The sequence below is a fragment of the Alosa sapidissima genome, chromosome 16 (assembly GCF_018492685.1).
Source record: "Alosa sapidissima isolate fAloSap1 chromosome 16, fAloSap1.pri, whole genome shotgun sequence".
NCBI lineage: Eukaryota > Metazoa > Chordata > Actinopteri > Clupeiformes > Clupeidae > Alosa > Alosa sapidissima.
The window spans coordinates 31385055-31407134 of record NC_055972.1 but is presented as its reverse complement, the minus strand read 5'-3'; the positions used below and the strand labels follow the sequence as shown (position 1 = coordinate 31407134).

The 22080-nt window shown below is 43.3% G+C and overlaps 1 protein-coding gene across 1 annotated transcript; it reads left to right on the top strand.

Annotated features, from left to right (window-relative positions):
* Positions 1 to 4399: 4399 nt before the first annotated feature.
* Positions 4400 to 21180, top strand: LOC121684873. Its single transcript, XM_042064994.1, has 9 exons — positions 4400 to 4633; positions 6854 to 6922; positions 7068 to 7141; positions 7723 to 7979; positions 8163 to 8210; positions 8489 to 8649; positions 9749 to 9813; positions 14904 to 15004; positions 20660 to 21180. The coding sequence occupies exons 1-9, from the start codon at positions 4400 to 4402 to the stop codon at positions 20773 to 20775; spliced, it is 1125 nt and encodes a 374-aa protein (XP_041920928.1). The 3' UTR covers positions 20776 to 21180.
* The last annotated feature ends 900 nt before the right edge of the window (positions 21181 to 22080 follow it).

The window sequence follows — 22080 nt, the reverse complement described above, 5'->3', positions numbered from 1 at the left end:
AAATCTGTGATAATTGGGAAAAAAATGTATCTGTACAATTCATATTTCTCATACTTTTTTCTTTTATGTTACCATGCCATGTAAGTTTAAAAAAGAAATACTAAACTTTCATCTATTTTGCTGTTACACGCATACACCATTCATACAGTGACTTCAAAATTCATTGTTAATGATTTTATTGTCATTAAAAACCCTGTTTTGCTCTGACACATGGTGGAGTGGTGCAGTTCATCATATGGCGTGACACCATGTCATTTGGTGTGACATTAAATAATGTCACAAAAAATACTTTATAATTGAAAAATCATTAAAACATCAATAGCACACAAAGGAAATGGTATCTGCAAGAACCTCAAGAATTTTGAGTGAGTTCTTACAAGAAATATTAGAATTAATCTAAAATATCTGGTTACACTTAGGAGCATTCTCCACCTTGACAAAATAACTTGTTAAATTTTAGGTTTTTCTTCTAAATATTCACAAGGAAATGTTGCATATCAAAGCAAATGTGATTAAAATGTACAGTGACATAAATTAAAGTAGAAAAAAGTATCTAATTTTCATTTCATTTCAAATTATTTTCACGTCACACCATATGACAATTTTAGGCACTAACATGACAAATTGACATATACATATATATTTCACTTTTTTTTTTGGAATTTTTTTTTTATATTAGTCAAGTTTAGAGATACAGCAACACATATAAACACTTTTTAGGGATGATATTTGAAGTTTTTTTAAATTCCTTTTTTCAGGCTTATTTGTCATCCACCCACATATGATTAGCCTATATTATTTAACATGATTTATTATGTGCATGCCTATTTATTTATTCAGTAGGTCATTTTCCTGTTTTTATAAACCAGTTAAATGACCTACTGAATAATAATAAAGTATATTAAATTAATAAATACATTTTAAGTAGCCGAGAGGGGGGGGGGGGGGGGGGTAGGGGGGCGATGGCCACTGATCTCAAAATAACCAAAAGCAGAAAAGTCACAGCCAAGGCTTTGGATTTCAACCAAATATTTAAAAAAACAGTCAACGTCACTCTGATTGGCTGAAGCAACACATCATGTAAACGCCACTCTGATTGGTCGAGGCAACACGTCAGACATTTGGCGTGATTCAGCGTGTTCGAAGCATTGAAATAACGGCTCTTCACATCAGGCTTTGGCGAAGTGTTCGAGGCACAGCAAGAAATAACGGCACAGCTTCAGCCTGCATTGCTGGTGATATAACCTAATGCTTTCCTCTAAATTGAAGGTAAGTTCGATAAGCCTAGAGAATTCTATGTCCATGTGTACTTATGTTAGGTAGTTTAGCCTTATATTGTCTTAAACTCCCCAAGGCTGCTATGGTTAACGTTAACGTTACAGCAGCGAATGGCAAGCATGCCTTAAAGACACACATTTTTGTTTTGCGTTAGCTTGCTGCACAGAAGTCTTGGTTCATGTTCAGTTTCGATGTTATTTTAGCTGGCCACGAGAGAACATGTCGTGTAATGTAAATGTAAACTGTTTGTAGCCTGCAAATTGGTTCGCATTTCTATGATTATCTTAGGTTGCTAACAGGGTAGGTCGAAAGCTAGCTAGTAGCTAGAGGCAGAGACGGTTGACTGTGTTCTAATGGATCTTTGCTAGCAGCTTGACTTTTTGAGCGGCAAACTTGTCATGCGCACAGTAATAACTATGAAACACTTAAAGGTGGTTTAGCAGATTCATAATTATGGACATTATATGGGGAATTTGGGCCACTAAACGACATGTAGAATCTTCCACAGGGAATTTGGGACTCTAAACTCCACCTATAAAGGTACAATTAACAGCGTGGCAGTTCTGACTGACTAGCTTGTTGCTAACTGGCGCCCGCCCGGCGTTCGTGTTCGTTAAGTTCGTGTTGGTGTTCGGGCAACTTCGTCACATTTGGGTGGCAGCCATTTTAGCAGTAAGTTACGCTAAAGGAAGACACAGCGATTTACTAATGGGAAGGAACACATTTAGGTTTAGGCGTCAAGAGGATTTAAGAAAACAAATGGACAGTGGTTTGAGCATATGTGAGTTTTATCCCCCCCACGACGACGGGATGAACAAGAAGGCAACGGAGTGTTACTTAAATAAAATAAAGGTCATTGAATGCTGTAAATTGGCTTCTGTTCTGTGGGCTGTGTAACATTGAGTTTGCCTTCTGATGTTAAGCTCTAACTTACTACTGCCCATACAAACACTGCTGCAATTAGTCGACGTAATCGACCATGAAAAAATTAGTCAACGGCAATCAGTGGACGAGTCGTTTTACTATTGATTTATTTCTGGTCTCCCGTCTCAAACGGCTCGCTGTGATGTTGTTAACTCTGTTATTCACTCTTGAGAAGGGCAATGACTGTCTTTGGATGTTAAACAGGTTACTTAGACTTTGGCAGTCATGTTTTAAACACCGCCATGCACGCAAGTGTTAACGCGAAGCTGCGTGTCTGCATGCTTTCAGCGTGATTCATTATTAGGCAAAGCTAAGCCTAGGCTACGCTAGTCCAGACTCTGACTAATATAGTAATGTGGAAATTGCAATAAGTGAAGTGAAGACAGTGTCTCATGTGGACAACGCAACAGCGTGTCATTGATTTATTCATGCTCTTGTGCCAGTAATTAACTTCACACCACACACTGGTTTCTGCTCCTTTTTGTTATATATCCATAGAGATCCTTTCCATGTTGGCCAACATTCGTGATTAGCTTACAGGTTGGACCTTACATATATTACATGTCAGTGGTGAAAAAGAGGTATATATGACTTAAGTCCATGAAAGTCTCTGGTCATATGCAATAGGCAGTAACCACGGTCAGGGTCATATAAACTCAAAGCCCATAATGTGCTTGTAAACTGTAGGCTATTACTGCAACACTTTACTGTTGTGCAAAGGGGAATGAAAACTTTAATGTGTTTAACCCTTTTTTTCTGTCTCTCGGGTGCTGTAAGGAGTGAGGTGACCTTCCCTTTTAGGAGATACAGTAAACCACCCAAACAAGGTACGTTTTGTGATCTCATCCTCGTTCCTTTTGTATAGGCCTCAATCCAAATTAATTTAGTTTTACTGTTTATTTGACTAACGCCTGTGTTTACAGATGACTTTGAGAGTAAGACAGTGGCGGAAACGCCAAAGAGAACTGGATCAACTGCTACGTTATTCTGACAGTGATGGTGAACAAAAGGGCATTGAAAATGTCCCAGGTGTGCCTGGGACTCCAAGTAGTTGCAACAGTGATAATGTGCCTGGCACCCCAGATAGGGTAATGAGTGACAATGCTCTTGAGACATCAGATGACTTTGACACTGATGTGGACTACTGGTCTACTGACTCGGAACAGGAACCAAATGAAGCTGAAGTGACCAGCTTTGAAGACGAACTGAGACAGTGGGCCTTAGAGTACAAAGTGACACACAGAGTGCTTAATGGTTTGTTGTCCATATTAAGAAAGCAAGGGCACCTATTGCCTGTGGATTGTCGGACACTCCTTGCTACACCGCAGCATAACACAACAGAGCCTAAATGTGGTGGTCAGTACAAGTACTACGGCTTAGAAAAGGGTATCTGCCGTTACTTAAGTCAGATGGAGAGTAATGATGTGCACCTCAGCGTAAACGTTGATGGCATCCCACTTTTCAGAAGTAGTGGTGTCCAATTCTGGCCAATACTGGTGAAGTGTGGCCATTTTGATCCATTCATTGTAGCCATGTTTAGTGGACAAAGTAAGCCAAATCCTCTTGAGAACTATTTAAAAGACTTTGTGACTGAATACAAACATCTCAAGGACAATGGTATAGTTTTTAAAGGCCAGACTTACACTGTCAATATTGATGCTCTGATCTGTGATGCACCAGCAAGGGCATTTCTGAAATGTATTAAGGGTCATACTGCCTATGAGAGTTGTGAACGATGTTTAGTCAGAGAGGTACTCGTGTTGAGAGAAGAATAGTTTTCAGTGAACAGGTAAGCACTTCTCGAACAGATGATGGTTTCTCCAGAGTGGAGTACAGTAACCACCAAACTGGTATCAGCCCCTTCATTGCTGCTGGAATTCCTTGCGTTAGCTCATTTGTCTTGGATTGTATGCACATTGTCTGCTTGGGAGTAGTTAGGCGCCTGTTAATTTACTTGACTCGAGGCCCAAAAGTCTGTCGTTTATCTGTGAGGCAAAAGGATGACATTTCTCAAAAACTAGTTGCACTGAGAGGGAAGATGCCAAGTGAATTTGCTCGACAACCTCGGGGTTTGCGTGAAATTGATAGGTGGAAAGCCACTGAACTACGGCAGTTTTTGCTGTACACAGGTCCTGTGGTTTTGAAAAATGTGTTGTCCCCTGAAAAATACAAACATTTCTTGTCCTTGATCGTATCCATGTCGATAATGCTGGAGTCAGATGAGCGGATTCGAAATGCCTATCTCCAATATGCTCAAGAGCTAATCGAACATTTTGTCATGTGCTGTGCTGACCTGTATGGCAAGACCTTTCCTGTATACAATGTACATGGACTAATTCATCTCCAAGAGGATGCCAGCCACTTCAACTGTTCCTTGAATGACATTTCTTGTTTTCCATTTGAGAACTACCTACAACAAGTCAAGAAACATGTGAGGAGCGGGAGAAGTCCCTTAGAACAAGTAACCAGACGTTTGGCTGAAATCGAGCATTCAGAAGTGGACAATAGCCAGAGACACCCTAAAGTGTTTGCCTCTGTTAAAAATAAGGACAGTTGTTTTCTTTTGAGGGACAACAGCTTTGCTTTTGTTCGACAGAAAAATGCAGACGGGACTTTTGCTTGTGAAATTCTGCGCCAGCATCACACTTCACTATTATTTCACCAACCGTGTAGCTCTGGACTGCTGAACATAGTGTGCATAGGAAATGGTCATGTCAGGATGAAAAACGCACTACTGCAAGAAAGGGATCTGTTCCGGAAGGTGGCCTGCCTCCCACAAGAAGCTGGTGGTTTTGTCCTCATACCCCTTCGCCATGGTTGGGAACACGCATATTAAGGTTGAATTTTCTTATTCTTTTTGCTAAATTCCATCAGGAATCATCACAGCTAATCACCTGTTTCCATCCGTTTGTTTTCTGTATCTTCCCCGGTGACTCCTGCATGTCCTTTCTCACCTCCCTGGGCTTCTCTCTGTCCTCCTGCCACAATATCCTACTCCCAATGTAACCCTCATCGCTCTTCCGTGCATGTCCAAACCCTCTCAACATTTTTGAACTTTGGACTAAAATGTTAAAAACTTAAAGTAACATGCATGTGCTTTTCTTTCCAGGTCATGTACACACGGGCTGTTTGGAGGGAGGGTACCCAAGAGGAGGAGGGTGTAGTTCCTGACATTTGCATCAACAGAGAAAAAAAGACCGTCAGATGGCCACGTAAAATGAGCGCAACAAATACTGAAAAAGCTATAAAGGACAAAATTAAACCCCAGGATGATTGGATGACATTTTCATTAATAAAGATAAAAATTGCTTCAGGCAAGTGTTGTGTAGATGAATAGAAAATTCAATACATTTCAAAGTAAAAATATTGTTGAATATTTTGTTTGTTTGTTGAAAGATGAATCGTTTAACTCTTAGATAAGCGTCGTGAATGTGACACCTACAACTTGACCAGCCAGGCAGAGGAGGAGAAGGACAATGAGGTGATTAAATCAACGAGGAAGCGCACTAAAAAAGGAATCCCGGAGGATTTTGTTTGAAGTGGTATGTTTCTCAATCTGAAATACTTAATACTAAGGGTGTCACGATTTCGATTTTATTTCGAAATCGATCGAAATTACATCTCAATCTTGAACTTCGAACTTAAAAGTAGAATCGACGATGCAGCCACACCCCCAATGTCACGTCCAGCATGTATGCCAAGACGCACAAACACACATGCACGTGCTGAACTGCAGCGTCAACACTCCTCTAATTTTAGGCTGCAGCCAGTTAAAATATAGGCCTACACATCAACCTACCGAAATCAAAGCCCCTCTTGCTACTTTGAAATCACCGGTGTGGAAGTATTCGTTCATTCACGTCAATTAAAACTAACTTAGCCTACTCAACTTAGCAAGTGAAAAGATGGTCTAATTACAGTCCAAAGTTACTTTAAGGCTTAAAATGCACATTTACATATTCCATGAACACTAACCTTGGGTCTCTTCGGAATGTGCTGAAACAATCAAATTAACATTCTGTGTTGTTTCATTTCAATATGTTCACGTCTCTGTTTTAGCCTAATGTTAGTTCTGTTATATTACAACCTCGCGGTTGGAACGGTTTTAAAGCGGTTTCAAAATAAAAGCCCCCCGAAAAAGAAAAGGAAAAGACTAAATAACATATAAGGAATGCATTAATAGTAATATTTGAAAAAGATCGAAAATCGAATCGAATCGTGACTTTATAATCGAAAATTACATAGAATCGAGGATTTGGAGAATCGTGACACCCCTACTTAATACATTTGTAATATGAAATTGGTTGATACAAATTGGGCCTAAAATTTGAGACATTAATGTTTATTAAAAAAAATTGCAGGATTAACGGATTCGGATGAGGAGAGTGTCATGGGTAATTGTTTTCTCTTCCAGTTTCAAAATGAATTAAATTCTTTAGCATTATATATTTTTGGAGATTGATATGCTTAGTTTTACATTATTACCACTGTATAGCCGTCAAGCTACCCACTTTCCCTACTGCACCAAGGAAGCTGCAGCCCATTGAGGACACAAACATGTTGCTCAATACTTGTGAGTACTGATGCCAACTTGAGAAGCATGAAATGTGTCGTGTACAACATGAGTCACAGGCTCATTCATGTGTTTTAGCCCATGAAGATGGAGTGGAGAGTGGCCAAGTGGAGAGTGCGGACAGTCCCTGGGAGATGTCCACTCCTAGTGAGTATTTACACCAGTGCTACGTTGGTAAATCATCCATCACACAAACAATTTTTTTTGTAGCATGTGCGACATATATGTCGCACTGTACAGCCCTGACACAATTTAAACAGTTACTTTTGTAAGAATATTCTGTGTTTTTCAGGATCTCGACATGCAGCGAGAGGTCATGCAAGGGATGGCTATCGCTCCAGGTAAAGAAGCAGGACAGGGCACAGCGTCAGTAGTGGCTGACTTCTAGTGGTTGGACCACCAGTAGTTTGTATAGTTTATAGGCTATAGTGTATAGTTTTATACAACCCCAAAACAGAAAAAGTTGGGACATTGTGTAAAACGTAAATAAAAATAGAATGTAATAATCTGCAAATCTCTTAAACTCATATTTAGTTGCAAATAGGACACAGACAACATATCAAATGTTGAAAATGACATTTGACTATTTTGTGGAAAATATATGCTAATTTTGAACTTGATACCAGCAACATGTTTCAAAAAAAGTTGGGACGGGGTAATATACCATATACCCTGGGGGAAGGGGCGGGGGTCACTCCGTGCTACACATATTTTCCTGCTTTTTTGACCTTTACCAATCACATCCCTGATGTTACTAGGTCTAGCAGTAGGTCCAGCGGTGGATCCAGCATCAGATCCTGGCACAGTGATTGTTCGAGGCACACCTTCAGGTCCAGACATGATGGGTCACGGCACAGTGATGGTGCGAGGCACACAGTCTTCATATCACTGCCATATTTCTTTGTATAACCATATGTGACTAATAAATCAATCTTGTATCTTGTCAGGTCCAGACATGACGGGTCACGGCACAGGTCACAAGATGACCGATCCCGTGGTGATGCCCCCAGTCCTCCAGCCAGGCCCCGTCAAGATGACCGATCCCGTGGTGATGCCCCCAGGCCCCGGCAAGATGACCGATCCCGTGGTGATGCCCCCAGGCCCCGGCAAGATAACCGATCCCGTGGTGATGCCCCCAGTCCCAGGTCCAGACATGACAGATTACGGCATGGTGATCTCAGCAGCCCTCCCTATGACAGGCATGGTGAGTTGCCGGCTGCATTCATATTACGCTCAATTAGGATTGTTTTGCTATTCAGGTGATGATCCTATCACCCAGGCTGCCTGTTCACATTACACAGTGCACACATGGTTTTGAACAAGAAATCATGTAATTTAGAATTCATTGGATGATAACTTTTAAAACAGATTTTTTTTTGTTGTGCAGATGCAGTGACTGAGAGTGGGAGATGGGCCTTCCCATTGCCTTGGGATGGTAAGTATTGATCTGTTGGCAGTGGAGAAGACCCTTTTTATTGTACCACCTTCTCTCTTCCTTCACTGTTCTCTCTGTCCACAGAAACTGCTTTTCAGTTATAGCCGTAGCTTGGTTTCCATCATGTCAGATGATGACATTTCTTTGGACTTTTGTTTCTTTCTTCAACACTGCTCTACTAACACTGAAGCTGATTACAAAAACAATTGTGAGCTAGCTAACCTTTTTGTTTTAATTGGAACATGGTTATAATCAATAAATGTGTTTATTTAATTCAGTGTTCCAGAAACGAGTCCTGAGCCTACTGGTCGATGTCCGCAATCGCCTGAAGGAAACACAGCCTGCCTCTTCAGCTGTCCATATGGAGAAGATTGACACCATGGAGGACTTTGAGTTACAGGAGCAACGCCTCTCTGATGCACAGACCTTTGATACCCTAGTAGGTTTTACAAATCTCGAAGTAATGGATACTAGGGCTGTAACGATACACCTCACGATTCGGTTTGTATCATGATTTTTGACCCACGGTTCGATACGAACCTCAATTTTTTTGGGGGGGGGCGGGGGGGTGGGGTAGACATTTAATTAAATAACATTAGAAGACCAGAGTATTACTATAATATAATAATAAAAGTAATAATATAGAAGTATGCTGATATAAAAAATAATACAAGTAAAGTATAAAAATAATAATATAGTAGTATCCTGATATAAAAAGATTTTACTGAATGTCTGATATTTATGACCGCACACTTTATGCAGATTAGCCTAGGCCTACTATTTTTATTGCCTATTTAGTTCAGCTGTCTGGTTGAAGCCTGGAAATATTGTAAACAAAGTTGCATAGTTGGCTAGCTTATCATAGTGGACTGTTAGATTGGACTGTTCAGTTTCCCCATGTGTGTTTAAGTTTCAAGGTAATACTTGTTCTCCTTGGGACAGGCCCTTTTTCAGTCAACTTGAATGCACATGTTTTAAACAAATATGTGCAGCATGCTAATGTTGCTAAGCGGATTTAATAGTAGGCTAATTTAGCTAGTCGTCTTTTATGCGTCCTTGCTTTCAGGATTGTGAATGTTTTATTTGGATTGTGTTGGCCGAGTTGCGCGTGTTCATTGACTAGGAGAGGGAGGGAGGGAGAGTGAGAGGGAGGGAGCGCGAGAGAGTGGGGCAAGGAGAGGGGGTTTACTTCTATACTGTTTGGTAAAGTTGAACACGAGAGGTATGAAATTATTATTTATTTATTTTTGGACAACGTAGGCTACCGGTAGGCTAAGTAAAGCGGGAGATGTGTGTTGCTTATGCGGCAGCGTAAGCTGCAAAGCACTGTGTGAAACACTAAAAAGGGTGTGTCTCGATTCTGCCTTTTTACACCACGACAAAGTATCGTAGATATGAGTGTCGCGATTTCGGCTTCGAATCGCATATCGTTACAGCCCTAATGGATACCTAGAATAAAATAATACAGTGCACTCACATACTGTTAGATTCCTCTGTGGAGTGTGTCAGTCAACTTTATTATGGACTTATTTCAACAGGTGCTGCAAATTTCAAGAATTGGTGGGCGGAACACCAAGGACTGTGCCCACAAAGTGTTGGACAGGTATCTACATGAGCATGTCAGAATAGGTGACATATTTATACAGTTCATTGTTCATTATACAGTGCTCATTAGTTTACACACCCATGCTAAAGTTGACTAAAAAGAGGAATAAAAAAATAAAATTGCCCCACATACACACATCACATACCCTTCGCCATACCTAGAAATTGACATTGGGTGCTTTCCATAAGATCATCTTTCAATGCAAATCAAACCAGCTATTAGGCTAACTGAAATAAAACCATGTCAATAGGTATGTTTAAGGGTATGTGATGTGTGCTATTTTAATTCCAATGGCCAAGGAACCTGTTATGTTTGGCATTGCTATGACAACGCTGCGTGTTGATTGGGTTTTATGTTGGCACGTGAGTAGGAAGTTAGAATCGTGTGTTGTTCGAATAAATGGAGTAGCCTAAGCTCCGACTACAGCTCTGTGTGTCGTGTCGGTTTATTCACATTACATTGGCGACGAGGACGGCTGACTGTTCTTTACCTCCACCCTCTCCTTTCCTGGCTCTACCCGGAGAACCTGCCGTGCCATGGATCCGTTGGATCGCTTCGTTTGAAACTTATCTCCTTGCAGCCGGCTTGGAAGGCGTGCCCGACGGGAGGAAGCGTGCACTGTTGCTGCACTGTCTTGGAGCAGAGGGACAACGAGTGTTCGGAACTTTTGCTAAAACCACAAAATATGATGACGCTGTAAAACTACTCAAGGAGCATTTTGCAGCTCCACAGAGCGCTCTTCTCCGTCGTGTTATGTTCTGGCGGCGACATCAAAGAGCGGGTGAGTCTGTGTCCCAATACGTGGCTGACCTACGAGGTTTAGCTAGCTTATGCAAATTTAAGACATTGCAAGAGGAATTAATACGCGACCAACTCATCCTGCACACGAATTGTGACAAAATTAGGGACAAACTGTTGCTGGAAAATGATGACCTGACCCAGGCCCTTAAGATAGCATTACAAGTGGAGTCTGCATTAGAATGCGCTGCCAGTCTGTCTTCTCCTGCCTCTCTGCTTCTGCATGATCAAACAGTGGATACAGCACAGTCACAGCCACAAACGGCCTCCATCGGCACTAGCAGCCCACACATGGTACAAATAGCCTCACAACCCCGTGAGAGATCACAACAGCCATGTGGTAACTGTGGCTCACACACACACAATTCCAGAGCACAAGCTTGCCCTGCACAAGGAAAAGCCTGCTCCAACTGTGGGAAGCTCAATCATTTTCACAAAGTGTGTAGGTCTGCCCCAGCCTGAGGCCACCGACAAAACCCAGTAGCTCCTCCAACTGTGATCCATAATGTCCGCTCAGGACGAGTTTCATTCAAAACCTGCTCTCTAATGCTAGATGATGTCACTCTGCCTCTCCTCCTTGACACAGGGGCCACTGTGTCACTGTTGAACTTGATAACCTGGAAACGTTTCTTCTCCCATAAGCCACTGGGACCAGCCTCCACAACTTTGCGAGGTTATGGAAACGCTGAGATAGATATAGTGGGCTCTCTCCAGTTGCCTGTACGTTACGGGGACAAGGCTCTGCCAACATTCACATTCCATGTGTCACGCCATGGGACTAACCTACTTGGCCTTGACCTCTTCCACGGCCTGGGATTCACCCTACTGGATACCACAGGCTCGGAAATCCACACTGTCACCACTCCGTGGCACCAACGGTGGCCAGCATTGTTTGATGGGGTGGGTTGTCTCACTGCTTTTGTCCACCAGCCCCTGGTAGATCGTAATGTAACACCAGTGGTGCAGCCACTACGCCGCTCTCCTCTAGCCCTGCGGGATGACATCTCCTCTGAGCTACGGCGCATGCTAGATGAGGACATAATCGAGCAGGTGAATGCTTCACCGTGGATATCCAACCTGGTGGTGGCAAAGAAAAAGACGGGAGGCCTGCGCATCTGCGTGGACCTCAGAGCAGTAAACAAAGCCATAATACCTGACCGCTACCCTTTGCCGACAACAGAGGAGCTCACAGCCCAGTTTTATGGATCAACGATTTTTTCAAAACTTGACCTCCGCCAGGGCTACCTCCAAGTGCCTTTACACCCTGATAGCCACAACCTAACCGCCTTCATTACCCATGAAGGTGTCTTTCGCTACAAACGCATGGCTTTTGGACTGAGTTCAGCTCCAAGCTGTTTTCAGAAAATAATGGCTTCCATCCTGGCAGGGATTCCGGGTGTGGCTGCTTATCTTGACGACATTGTTGTTCATGGAACCACCACTGCAGTGCACAACGAACGCCTCCACAGAGTGTTTAGCGCATTAGCTGAGCACCACCTCACACTTAATGGAGACAAGTGTGTCTTTGGGGCCTCGGTCATTGAATATGTGGGGTTCCGTCTCTCAGCCGAAGGCATAAGCCCGCTCCACTCAAACACAGAGGCCATCCAGCGTGTCCCTGAGCCCACATCACCTGCCCAGGTTGCCTCCTTCCTGGGGATGACCGCGTATTACCTTCGGTTTCTGCCTCAGTACTCAGACACAACCGCTCCACTGCGCAAGCTGATGAAAACCGATGAGCCTTGGGTCTGGACACCCGCTTGTGCCGAAGCAGTGCATCGTCTGAAGTCACAGCTCACTTCACCACCAGTCCTAGCGCACTTTGACCCGGCCAGCTCCACGCTCGTCACATGTGACGCCTCAGCCATCGCCATTGGTGCCGTGATGTCCCAACTCCAGGGGGGCGTGGAAAGGCCAATCGCTTTTGCCTCTCGAGCACTCAGCCCTACAGAACAGAGGTACTCGGTAGGGGAGCGAGAGGCGCTAGCGTGCCTCTGGGCTTGTGAGCGGTGGCACATGTATCTGTATGGACGCACATTCACCTTAAGAACAGACCACCAAGCACTCACTGCTCTCCTGGCCACGTCAGGCACTGGCCACAAACCACTTCGACTTCACCGCTGGGCTGACCGCCTACAGCAGTACAACTATCGTCTGCAGTTCACACCAGGGCGTGACAATGTGGTGGCAGACTTGCTATCACGGTCAATCCCTGCTCAACCCACACCTCAGTTTCTGGCCTCTGAGCAGGACCGAACAGAGCATGACCTCATACAGCTTCTCCACACACCACTTCAGGAAACTGTGTCACTGCGTGAGCTGTTGGACGCCTCAGCAGCCGACCCTGTCCTCTCCTCAGTGTCCTCATACATTAGGCATGGCTGGCCTACAAAGGTACCAGATGAGCTGTCACCCTATTTCAGAATCCGTGAGCAGCTTGCAGGCTGGAACGACACTTGTGTTGCTAGAGGGCTCTGCACTGTGGTCCCAAGTGCCCTTCGTGTGCGTGTTCTTGCTATGGCACACGAGGGTCACTTGGGCATAGTCAGGCTCAAACAACGGTGTCGGGACCTTGTTTGGTGGCCGGGGATCGACAGAGACATCAAGACCCTGGTCAAGGACTGCACCGCCTGTCTCCTCAGTGGCAAGACCAGGGCCCCAGCCCCGCCCCCACCCATGCAGCCCTTGGACTGGCCATCCCAACCGTGGGAGCACCTACAACTAGACATCTGTGGAGAGTTACATGGCGTGCCGCACCACCAACGATTTCTGGTCGTTATTTATGACCTCCATTCCAAGTGGCCTGAGGTTATACCCGTGGGCTCTGTAACTGCCAAGATGCTAACTGACATCTTAGACTTGCTGTTTGCCCGATGGGGTTTGCCCAAGAAAATCACCACCGACAATGGGCCTCAGATGGTCTCACATGAACTGGGCACCTACCTGAAAGAGAAAGGGATTCGCCATATTCGCACGGCTTACTATAACCCATCGGCCAACTGGGGGGTCGAAAGGCTGAACCAGTCCCTAAAGAATGGAATAAGGGCGCACCTCGCTCAAGGCCTCACGTTCCATGCAAGCCTCCTCCAGACACTCTTACACTACCGCGCCACACCACATGGCACCACGGGGGCCTCCCCAGCCTCCCTCATGCTGGGACGGGAACTCCAGCTGCCTTTGGATAGACTTCGCCCTGTTCTGGCTCAGGCTCCAGTTCACCCAATCCTAGCGAGGGTTCATGCTCGTCAGAGCCAGATGAAGAACTGGTTTGACCGGAGACGGCGAGCCAGGCCACCCGCCATTGCCGCTCAAGACTGGGTCAGGATCCGCCGACCCCACCGCGACAACAAATTGCAGTCGTTCTGGTCAGACCCTGTCCAGGTCAGCCAACAGCTTGGGGCCGCCACATTCAGGCTCACAGATGGCACTCGCTGGCATGCCAGCCGTCTGCGCAAAGTACAGGCTCCTTCTGGACTAGGTCTAAGCGCTGCCCCGCAACCTGACCACTCATCAGCCACAGCGCCTCCTGCCCAGCAAGGAGCCATGAAGGCAACCCCGGAGAGCGGTGACAACCACCAGGAGGCAACCCCGGAGACCGGTGACGACCACCAGCCTCGTCCAGCCCGTGCACATACCCGGCCTGAACATTTGAATGATTTTGTAACTGAGTATCACACTTAGATTCTTGTGAAGGGGGGGGAAATGTTATGTTTGGCATTGCTATGACAACGCTGCGTGTTGATTGGGTTTTATGTTGGCACGTGAGTAGGAAGTTAGAATCGTGTGTTGTTCGAATAAATGGAGTAGCCTAAGCTCCGACTACAGCTCTGTGTGTCGTGTCGGTTTATTCACATTACAGGACCTTTATCAGGATGCACAGTATGAAATAACTATACAAATCTGCCTGCCTCTATGGGAATTTAACATAGGGGTTGTATACTTATGCCCCCTGTATTTTAAGAAAGAACATTTGTTTATTTACTATACATTATTTGTTCACAAAGAAAATTGGGGTTCTTAAAAGTTGGATTTGCATGGCATCAAGATCTATTTCCAAAAGATGATTTTTTATTTTGTTTTATTTATTCCTCTTTTTAGTTAACTTTAACATGGGTGTGTACAGTTATGAGCTTAACTGTAGATCAGCTGTGGACAAGGAGATAAGTAGAGGGATAAAAGGACCACCCCCTTAGGGGACACTGATCAACTAGTGTAAAGGATTTATTGCATTTGTAATGTTATTCCTACATATATCCTTCACATTAATTTATTGAAATGTATTTTTTTAGGCTCTTCACCAACAGCCTCATGGCCAAATTTAATTTGAAGGGCAAAGGGGAAAAGGAGAAACGTCCTTTAGAGGGAACAAAGGTTTATAGAGCAATACAAGGTAAGCCCAAGTTTCATGTGGGTCAGTCTTTATTTAAAAAAGCAATGCATAGTATGTAACAGAGTATGATCACATCCTATCACTCCCATTCAAAATGCCATTAGACCTGAAAATGACAATACGTAATATCTTAAGTGGCGTTTCCGTCATAATTGTGCTTTTAAACAAAAGTTTGACCTGAGTACATTCACAAAAAGAACCTAGGTTGCATTTTGGCGAGAGTTAAGATTTAAAGGATCTAAGCTTTCTCAAGAAGTACAGCTTTGTCCCTTCTTGTAGACAGCCTTAGTGTTACAGTTAATAGTTGCTTAGATAGTTTTTTATTAATCCAGTATTGGTAGTGGATACTAGGGGTGTAACAGTTCATGTATTCGTATTGAACCGAAACGGTACGGGCGTCACGGTTCGGTGCATGAATTTACACGGAGAATACACGGTATAAATAAACATAAAATTCGTGTGCCGGATTAATTAATGTCATGCGCAATTACTGTTACAGTGGGTCCCCGTTAAGTTTGGACGGGTTCCTTCATGAATCACGATCCCCATTTTCTCAGCAGAAATGGCACAAACTGCAGTTGACACAAACAACCACAAGGTGTCACTTGGGTGCCACTACTATTTTTGATGCGACTGACTTACTGCTTCCATGACGCAGCGGGGGCACGGGAACTTCAATTGATCACGGTAGTTTAAGCTTACACTTGACAAAACATTCTAATATGAAAATGTAGATGCAATTGTTGTAAAATGGTGCAGCTCCTTTAAGAAAGCACCGTGTGCAGGGATGGAGAGAGAGAAAGCGAGAGGGGATTGGCCTATGTGTGTTAGAACTAAGCGTGTGGGAAAAGTACGTGCTGTTGAGACTGGAGCGAGTCATATTCAAAATAATGCAAAAAAAAAGCAATTATCCTCATTCATTGCAACCAAAGCATGACTGCTTGCCGACGTTCAAACGAAAAATATATCAAAGCACCTTTTGCGTTTGAATGTAGCACGAAAAAATGTTTAAACAGCTGGACAAATGATTTAGCTAATTGATTATATAACCTGTACACCAGCAATTGTTGAACATTTACCTGTACAAGTACATTGACAGTAGCCCAGCCTAACAGCATGTTGTAGGCCTACTGTAGAAATTTCACTTAAATTGCAACCGCAACATGCCTGCTTGCCAACGTTCAAACGACAACGAAAAAGATAATAAAACAACAAGAGGGTTGAGTCTGAATGACACTGAGTTTTTAGACACTGAGTTTTTGTAGTTAAGAAATATTTTCGTATAAAAAAAAAATGGTCATTCTTCAATCTCCTTCACTGACGCCTATGGAAAAGGCTTAACGTCCCAAAACAACGATCAATGATCATCAAATTTCTCTCTCACATTGCGCCTCATAACCATCTATAAAAAAGTGTTTTTTCTTTTCTTTTTGAGCACATCCGAATCCCAGGACATAACGCACTGGACCTTATAATAGGTTCGAGATATAATTCCAAAGGGGGCAGATATGGGCCACTGCACTTAAAACTTAAAAAGATGAAGCTTTCCGAACTTTGAAATTGCGATCAGTGACTGGCATCGGGTGAACGAAGCTTTTCGAAGTTGAACAGGCTATTAAAAACTATTTGCGCACCTCCATGTCACAGGAGAGACTGGGCTCTCCCTTCTATGAAAAAGACGTTAGGCTACCTGCAAACTGGCCTATGATTTCATTGCTGAGTTTGCGGCAAAGCAAGAAAATGTTTTTTTTCCTGAGTCAGGATATGGCGAGTCAGTGTCATTTATTTGTCCAATGTTAGCCTATAGATACAGACCAGTACATCTTATCAGTAGTTTGAATGTCGTGTGTTTCTGCTCATTGACAAATACCGTTCAGCACAATGATTCATGCCCAATGAATTCCCCCTGTTAAAGTGTTCGCCTTTGTTACACTATTTGGTTTCGTGATGTAGCCTATGATAAACACCATATGGCCAAATATGTGACTCAGCTAATGTTATAGGCTATACAATTGAATTTCCCCTCTTAAAGGCAAGCTGGTGTAGCTTATTAGACTAGGCTACTATTAAAATACACCGACGGTAGCCTTGGCTATGTGTAAAGTAAGCTATCGCATGATTTCATGCACGTAAGTGAAAAGGGCCTTGCATCTGTCAAGTTCGCACAGGGCCTCGCATCCCCTTGCGATGGCCCTGCAGCTCCTCCTAAGACAGCGAGGAAAAAGTTAAAATACGCGATAAACCCGGGAAAAGTTGACAGGTTTGTTTCGGTCCCGGTGATTATTTGTGAAATTGTGCAAACGACAGCCTTTTCAAGGCATTTCAAGGAAGGAGTCGTAGCATGCAAGCTCCCAAATTGACCCAGTAGCCTAAGGCATCAATACATTGTTGGGACTGGGGAGGATCATGCGTTTTTTCTCAATCACTTTGGAGGGTCATAGAAAAAAGTCTTGCTGGCGAGGGAGGGTCACGTCATTTTTGACTAACGCTCCCAAAACTCCTCCGGTAGCCCCTTATTTAAATAAATAACGAACAGTCCCTAATTAATTAATAGCCTAGGCCTACACCAGCAATTGTTGAACATTGACCTGTACAGGACATTGACAGTAGCCCAGCCTAACAAGCAAATGTTGCAACATACATCAAAAGACGCAATTAATCAGAAATAAATAATGTAATCTGCATCGCTTTATTTAACAAACTGCAAGCAACAAGAGCATTGAGTTCGCTGTAAGGCCAAACCCAAGAGCAAAGCCTATCTGTTAAGGCAGTCGATAGGCTTTATAACGAGCTGTGTGCCTGGAAAGACGATAGATGACGGCTCTGGTCATCCCATACCCTCCCCCCACTTCCTGTAGCCTACCATTATGAAGGCCTGTAGCCTAAAACGACTCGTTTCCGTTTTGTGACATTAAGCTTTTTCACGTTAAGCCCCCCTCCCCCATCCCCTTCTTTCACAAGCAGTGGGGGAGCGCGGGGCACAAAGTAACACTTTTTGGAAGACAAAGGAGGGTTCTCCGCGCTTCTGTCGTTTGGCCACAATCCGTTGCAACCAGGCCAGGACAGATATTTTAGAGAGGAGAGACGCCGGTGCAGCTCAGATGTCTTCTTAATTTTCTTTATTCTTCAGTAAAAGCTGCAGAACATTATTAAACTTTGACTAACATTTCGATGTGTCGATGTTTTTGACTAACGAACATCGAAACGTTAGTCAAAGTTTAATAATGTTCTGCACCTTTTACTAAAGAATAAAGAAAATTAAGAAGACGTCTGAGCTGCACCGGCGTCTCTCCTTCTCTTTTTGGCTTTGGCTAAATATTTCTAAAATCATTTGAGTTTCACTAGTCACATGTTTTAACAAGCAACACTTGTTATTTAACTAATAACAGACGTGTGTCGAAAATTGACTTTATTTTCCATACGGAGAAATAACATATGCAGAGTCTAACCAAGGTCAATCTTGCCAAAAAAGCCCTCAAACCTGAAAACACATGAGGCAAAAGTGCAAAACATCACAAAACTAACTAAACTAACACGCGCATATTTTTGTATTGCAATCAATGTAGCCTACAGTTGTAACAGCGCGTAACAGTCGTTTTACTCCCCGGATGCGCTCATTATAAAGAACGTTTAACGTGTCCCAAAAACAGCTATCAATTAATCACCAAACGTATTATAAACAAGTATTGCCAGGAGCAACACCTTGCAAAAAATTATAACAATAGGCCTAGGCCTTTATATGGCTCTGCTCCTGCCTAGATTCGAACTCAGAACTACCTGAAAGTTGCAGACCTGTTCTGGAAATACGTGCATTAACCCACTCGACCGTCAGACAACGCTATCTGCTTCGAGTAGGCCTATTGGGTAGGACTGTAGCCTACACTGGTTGCTGTGGCACAGTCTTGAGTGACCGAATTCGTTTTTCTTTGTCATATGAATGCTGTCATTTTGTTAACATTACTGTTAAGGAGATGCTGTAGGCAAAGTCTATATTTCAACCTCGTTAGTGTAGTAAAAAAAATCAGAACTATTCACAAGGTTTCTGGGCAGCATATTTATGTTCTGTTAGCAAGCGAACTTCTCATGACTACCGACAAAGTAGCCTACTGCCAGCTGACGAAGCTCTCATTTTAAAACATTACTGAGAGACAGACACTGTACAATCAAGAAATCTTGCCACTGAATCCAAAACTATGTTTAACATTATGTACAAGGCTTAGGCTACAGTGGACTAGCATGTTGCAGGGGCTGCTAAAAACACAGAGAAACGCACTGAAAACTCGGCCAATCACAGCCCTTGCTGTCGAATGCGCCGTCTGGTTCGACCGTGGAACTCCACAGCGGACTATGCTGCCCCCAAGCGGCTGCAGTTGTACTTACATTTCACCATTCACCATGATCGTGAATGAAGTGTCAATTTTTAACTGGGACCCACTGTAAGTAGCGAGAGTTACGGGAGTTCTTTAGCGACACCTAACGCTAATCTGTAGCCTCGCCTTAGCTCTGAAGCTCTGATTGGCGCCTATGTTTTTTTGTCAGGTCGTTGGTCGAGTCAGTCAGTCAGAGATAGTAGCACTAAGGTGGCGACACACATTAGAGGATACGCTGGTCTCTTCGCAAGTTTGAGAACTTCAGTTACAGTAGTACAGGCGAGAGAGTGGTGGATAAGAAACTGGCGTTGTTCAGCAGTTGTTGGGTATGTGAGTGGAAATATATGCTACACATATTCGAAGCAATCACCCAGATTATGTAGGCTACCAATCACTGAAATGAGAAAAAAAAAAACTTCCCCTGCGCTTCACCAGCCTTTGGATACACATACAAATAGAGCCAAAACCTATGGCTTAAATTAAATGATTTCGTAATGACAGAAAGCTATGTAAATCGCGTGGTAATTACCTTTATGTTGGGGTAACTTGTAACTTCTCACATGAGGAGCTGGTAGTGTTAAGTGCATAGACAGTAAGTGTCAACGCTAACCAGGCTAATAAACAAACAATGCTACGGTGAGTTAACGTCGAAGGGCAAAGTCATGTGACTTCTAGTTGTAGTCTGTTTATGAAATGAAAGGAGCAATTTCGTTTTTTAAAAGAAGGCAAAATAGTGTGATATTTTCAGTTAGTAGGCTAGATTATTACTGTACACACACTGAAAAATATTGAGGCAAATTGTAGACCCTTCCATATACAACTAAACACAGATGTTGAAGGTCTTGCTTAAGTGGATTTTTAAAAATCATTATTCTATGTAATTTGCACTTTCAGAAATAAGAGATGCTGTAGGCCTATTTTAAGTTTTATAGCTGATTGTCTTATTTTGTTTACAACTTACAGATGGAGTCTGGGTTCTTATTGTACTGTTTAGCCTATATCTTACACACTTCAGGCTGTTGCAGATAGCTCAGGGAAGAGACTGTATGACACTAGGTGGTACAGCCTGATGCATGCACAATAAAAAAAAATTGGTTTTGGTTTTGCTTTTCCCTCCATTGTACCGAACTCGTACCGAACCGTGATGTCCGAACCGTGACTTCTGTGTACCGTTACACCCCTAGTGGATACACAGGAAACATATTTTTGCTAACAAATTTGGGGACTTGGGTGTATGACTGCAGATTGCCTTTGGATAATCATTTGTCTTTTTCTGCTTGTGCAGAAGGGCTCATGAAATTCGATCCCACAGCCACCGAGGAGAACATCAAGGCGAACGTGTCCGAGCACCTCAAGCACGCGCCGCAAAGGCGTGGAGGTGGAGGATTTACAACGCCCTGATAAGCCAGCCCCCTCACTCCATGCCCTAAATGTGTTGTGGCGACAGAGGCGTGGACATTTAGTCAAGATTGTTTCCCTTTTCAAAAGTTATTTTCACACTGGAGCTACATAAGTCACACTGGAGCTACATAAGTCACTGGATGGCTCACATATATACACACACTCACTTACACAGGATTTTTGAAAGAGTTAAATTTAAAGAGTTCAATTCAATTAAAATCTTATTCATTCATAATAATTCTGTTTCAACTGTTATGCTTGATATGTCTGATGCCCTTCTGATGCCATTCAGGGCCGTTTGTTTTTGAATAAAGATGGAAATGGGTATTGAATTGTGATTTATTTGTGTGTGCATGTTTATATCTCCCCTGTCATCCCCCCAACACACACACCAAGACCCCTGGCAGTTGGGTTAGCCCCTTGAGCCGTGGATCTACCCAAGGTTTCTTCCTTGGTAGGGAGTTTTTCCTTGCCCCTGTTGCTCTTGGGTGCTCCTTGTTGGTGCCCCCCACCCAATCCCAATCCTCCCCCACCTTTTTTATGCAGCCCTTGCCACTTAATCTACTAAACCCCTCTTCTACTGCACTTTTTACCCCCCCCCCCCCCCCACCCCATTAATGCACAAATAGGTTGACACCAGACATAATTTCACTGCATTTCTTACTTCCAGTAACTATATGCATGTGACAATAAACTTCTTTGTATCCTCGTTTGTTTAGTTATTGTGCTGTCTGCATGCTGGCTCCGCTTTGCTGGTGGCTACGCTTGGGTAAATGTGTATAAGTCATTTGGTACTATATCCTTTTGCTTGTGTGCTGTGGTGTTTCTTTATTTGCTTTGGTTTGCTGTGGTGTCTCTGTTACTTTTCTTTTGGTTTGCTGTGGGTTTTTTTTTTTGCTTATAATTTCTGTAATTCCTATTATTTTGTTTAGTAATTTTCTTTTATTGATCCCTTGAAGTACGGGATAGTGCTCCAATTGGTTTGTATACATCCGGTAAACTCAATCCAGTTAACCTGCCAGCCTGTTGTCTCTGTGTTGTGTAACCTGACCTGTGGTGAATGTAGTGGGCCCACTGTTAGTACCATTTTACTGTGAACTGCTAAGTTATTGAGAAACTAAAATAATAAAAACTTTGTATGGATTATAATTCTGCCTCCGCCTGTCCTTCAGACTGCCTGCCCTGCCTAATCCTCTAAAGATAGGACCGAGAACTGAGCATCAAAACTATTGTTACTGTCACACAAGCTTGTGTAGCCTAAACCAGACATACCTAGGCCTAGCCAAATTTAGTGGTTTGGTTTAA

Excerpts from the sequence above, each read along its gene's own strand:
- LOC121684873 (XM_042064994.1), top strand. The coding sequence starts at position 4,400 with ATGTCGATAATGCTGGAGTCAGATGAGCGGATTCGAAATGCCTATCTC. Across the intron at positions 4,634-6,853 it reads TACAACAAGTCAAGAAACAT|CCCATGAAGATGGAGTGGAG; the intron begins GTGAGGAGCGGG and ends CATGTGTTTTAG. Across the intron at positions 8,211-8,488 it reads CTTCCCATTGCCTTGGGATG|TGTTCCAGAAACGAGTCCTG; the intron begins GTAAGTATTGAT and ends TATTTAATTCAG.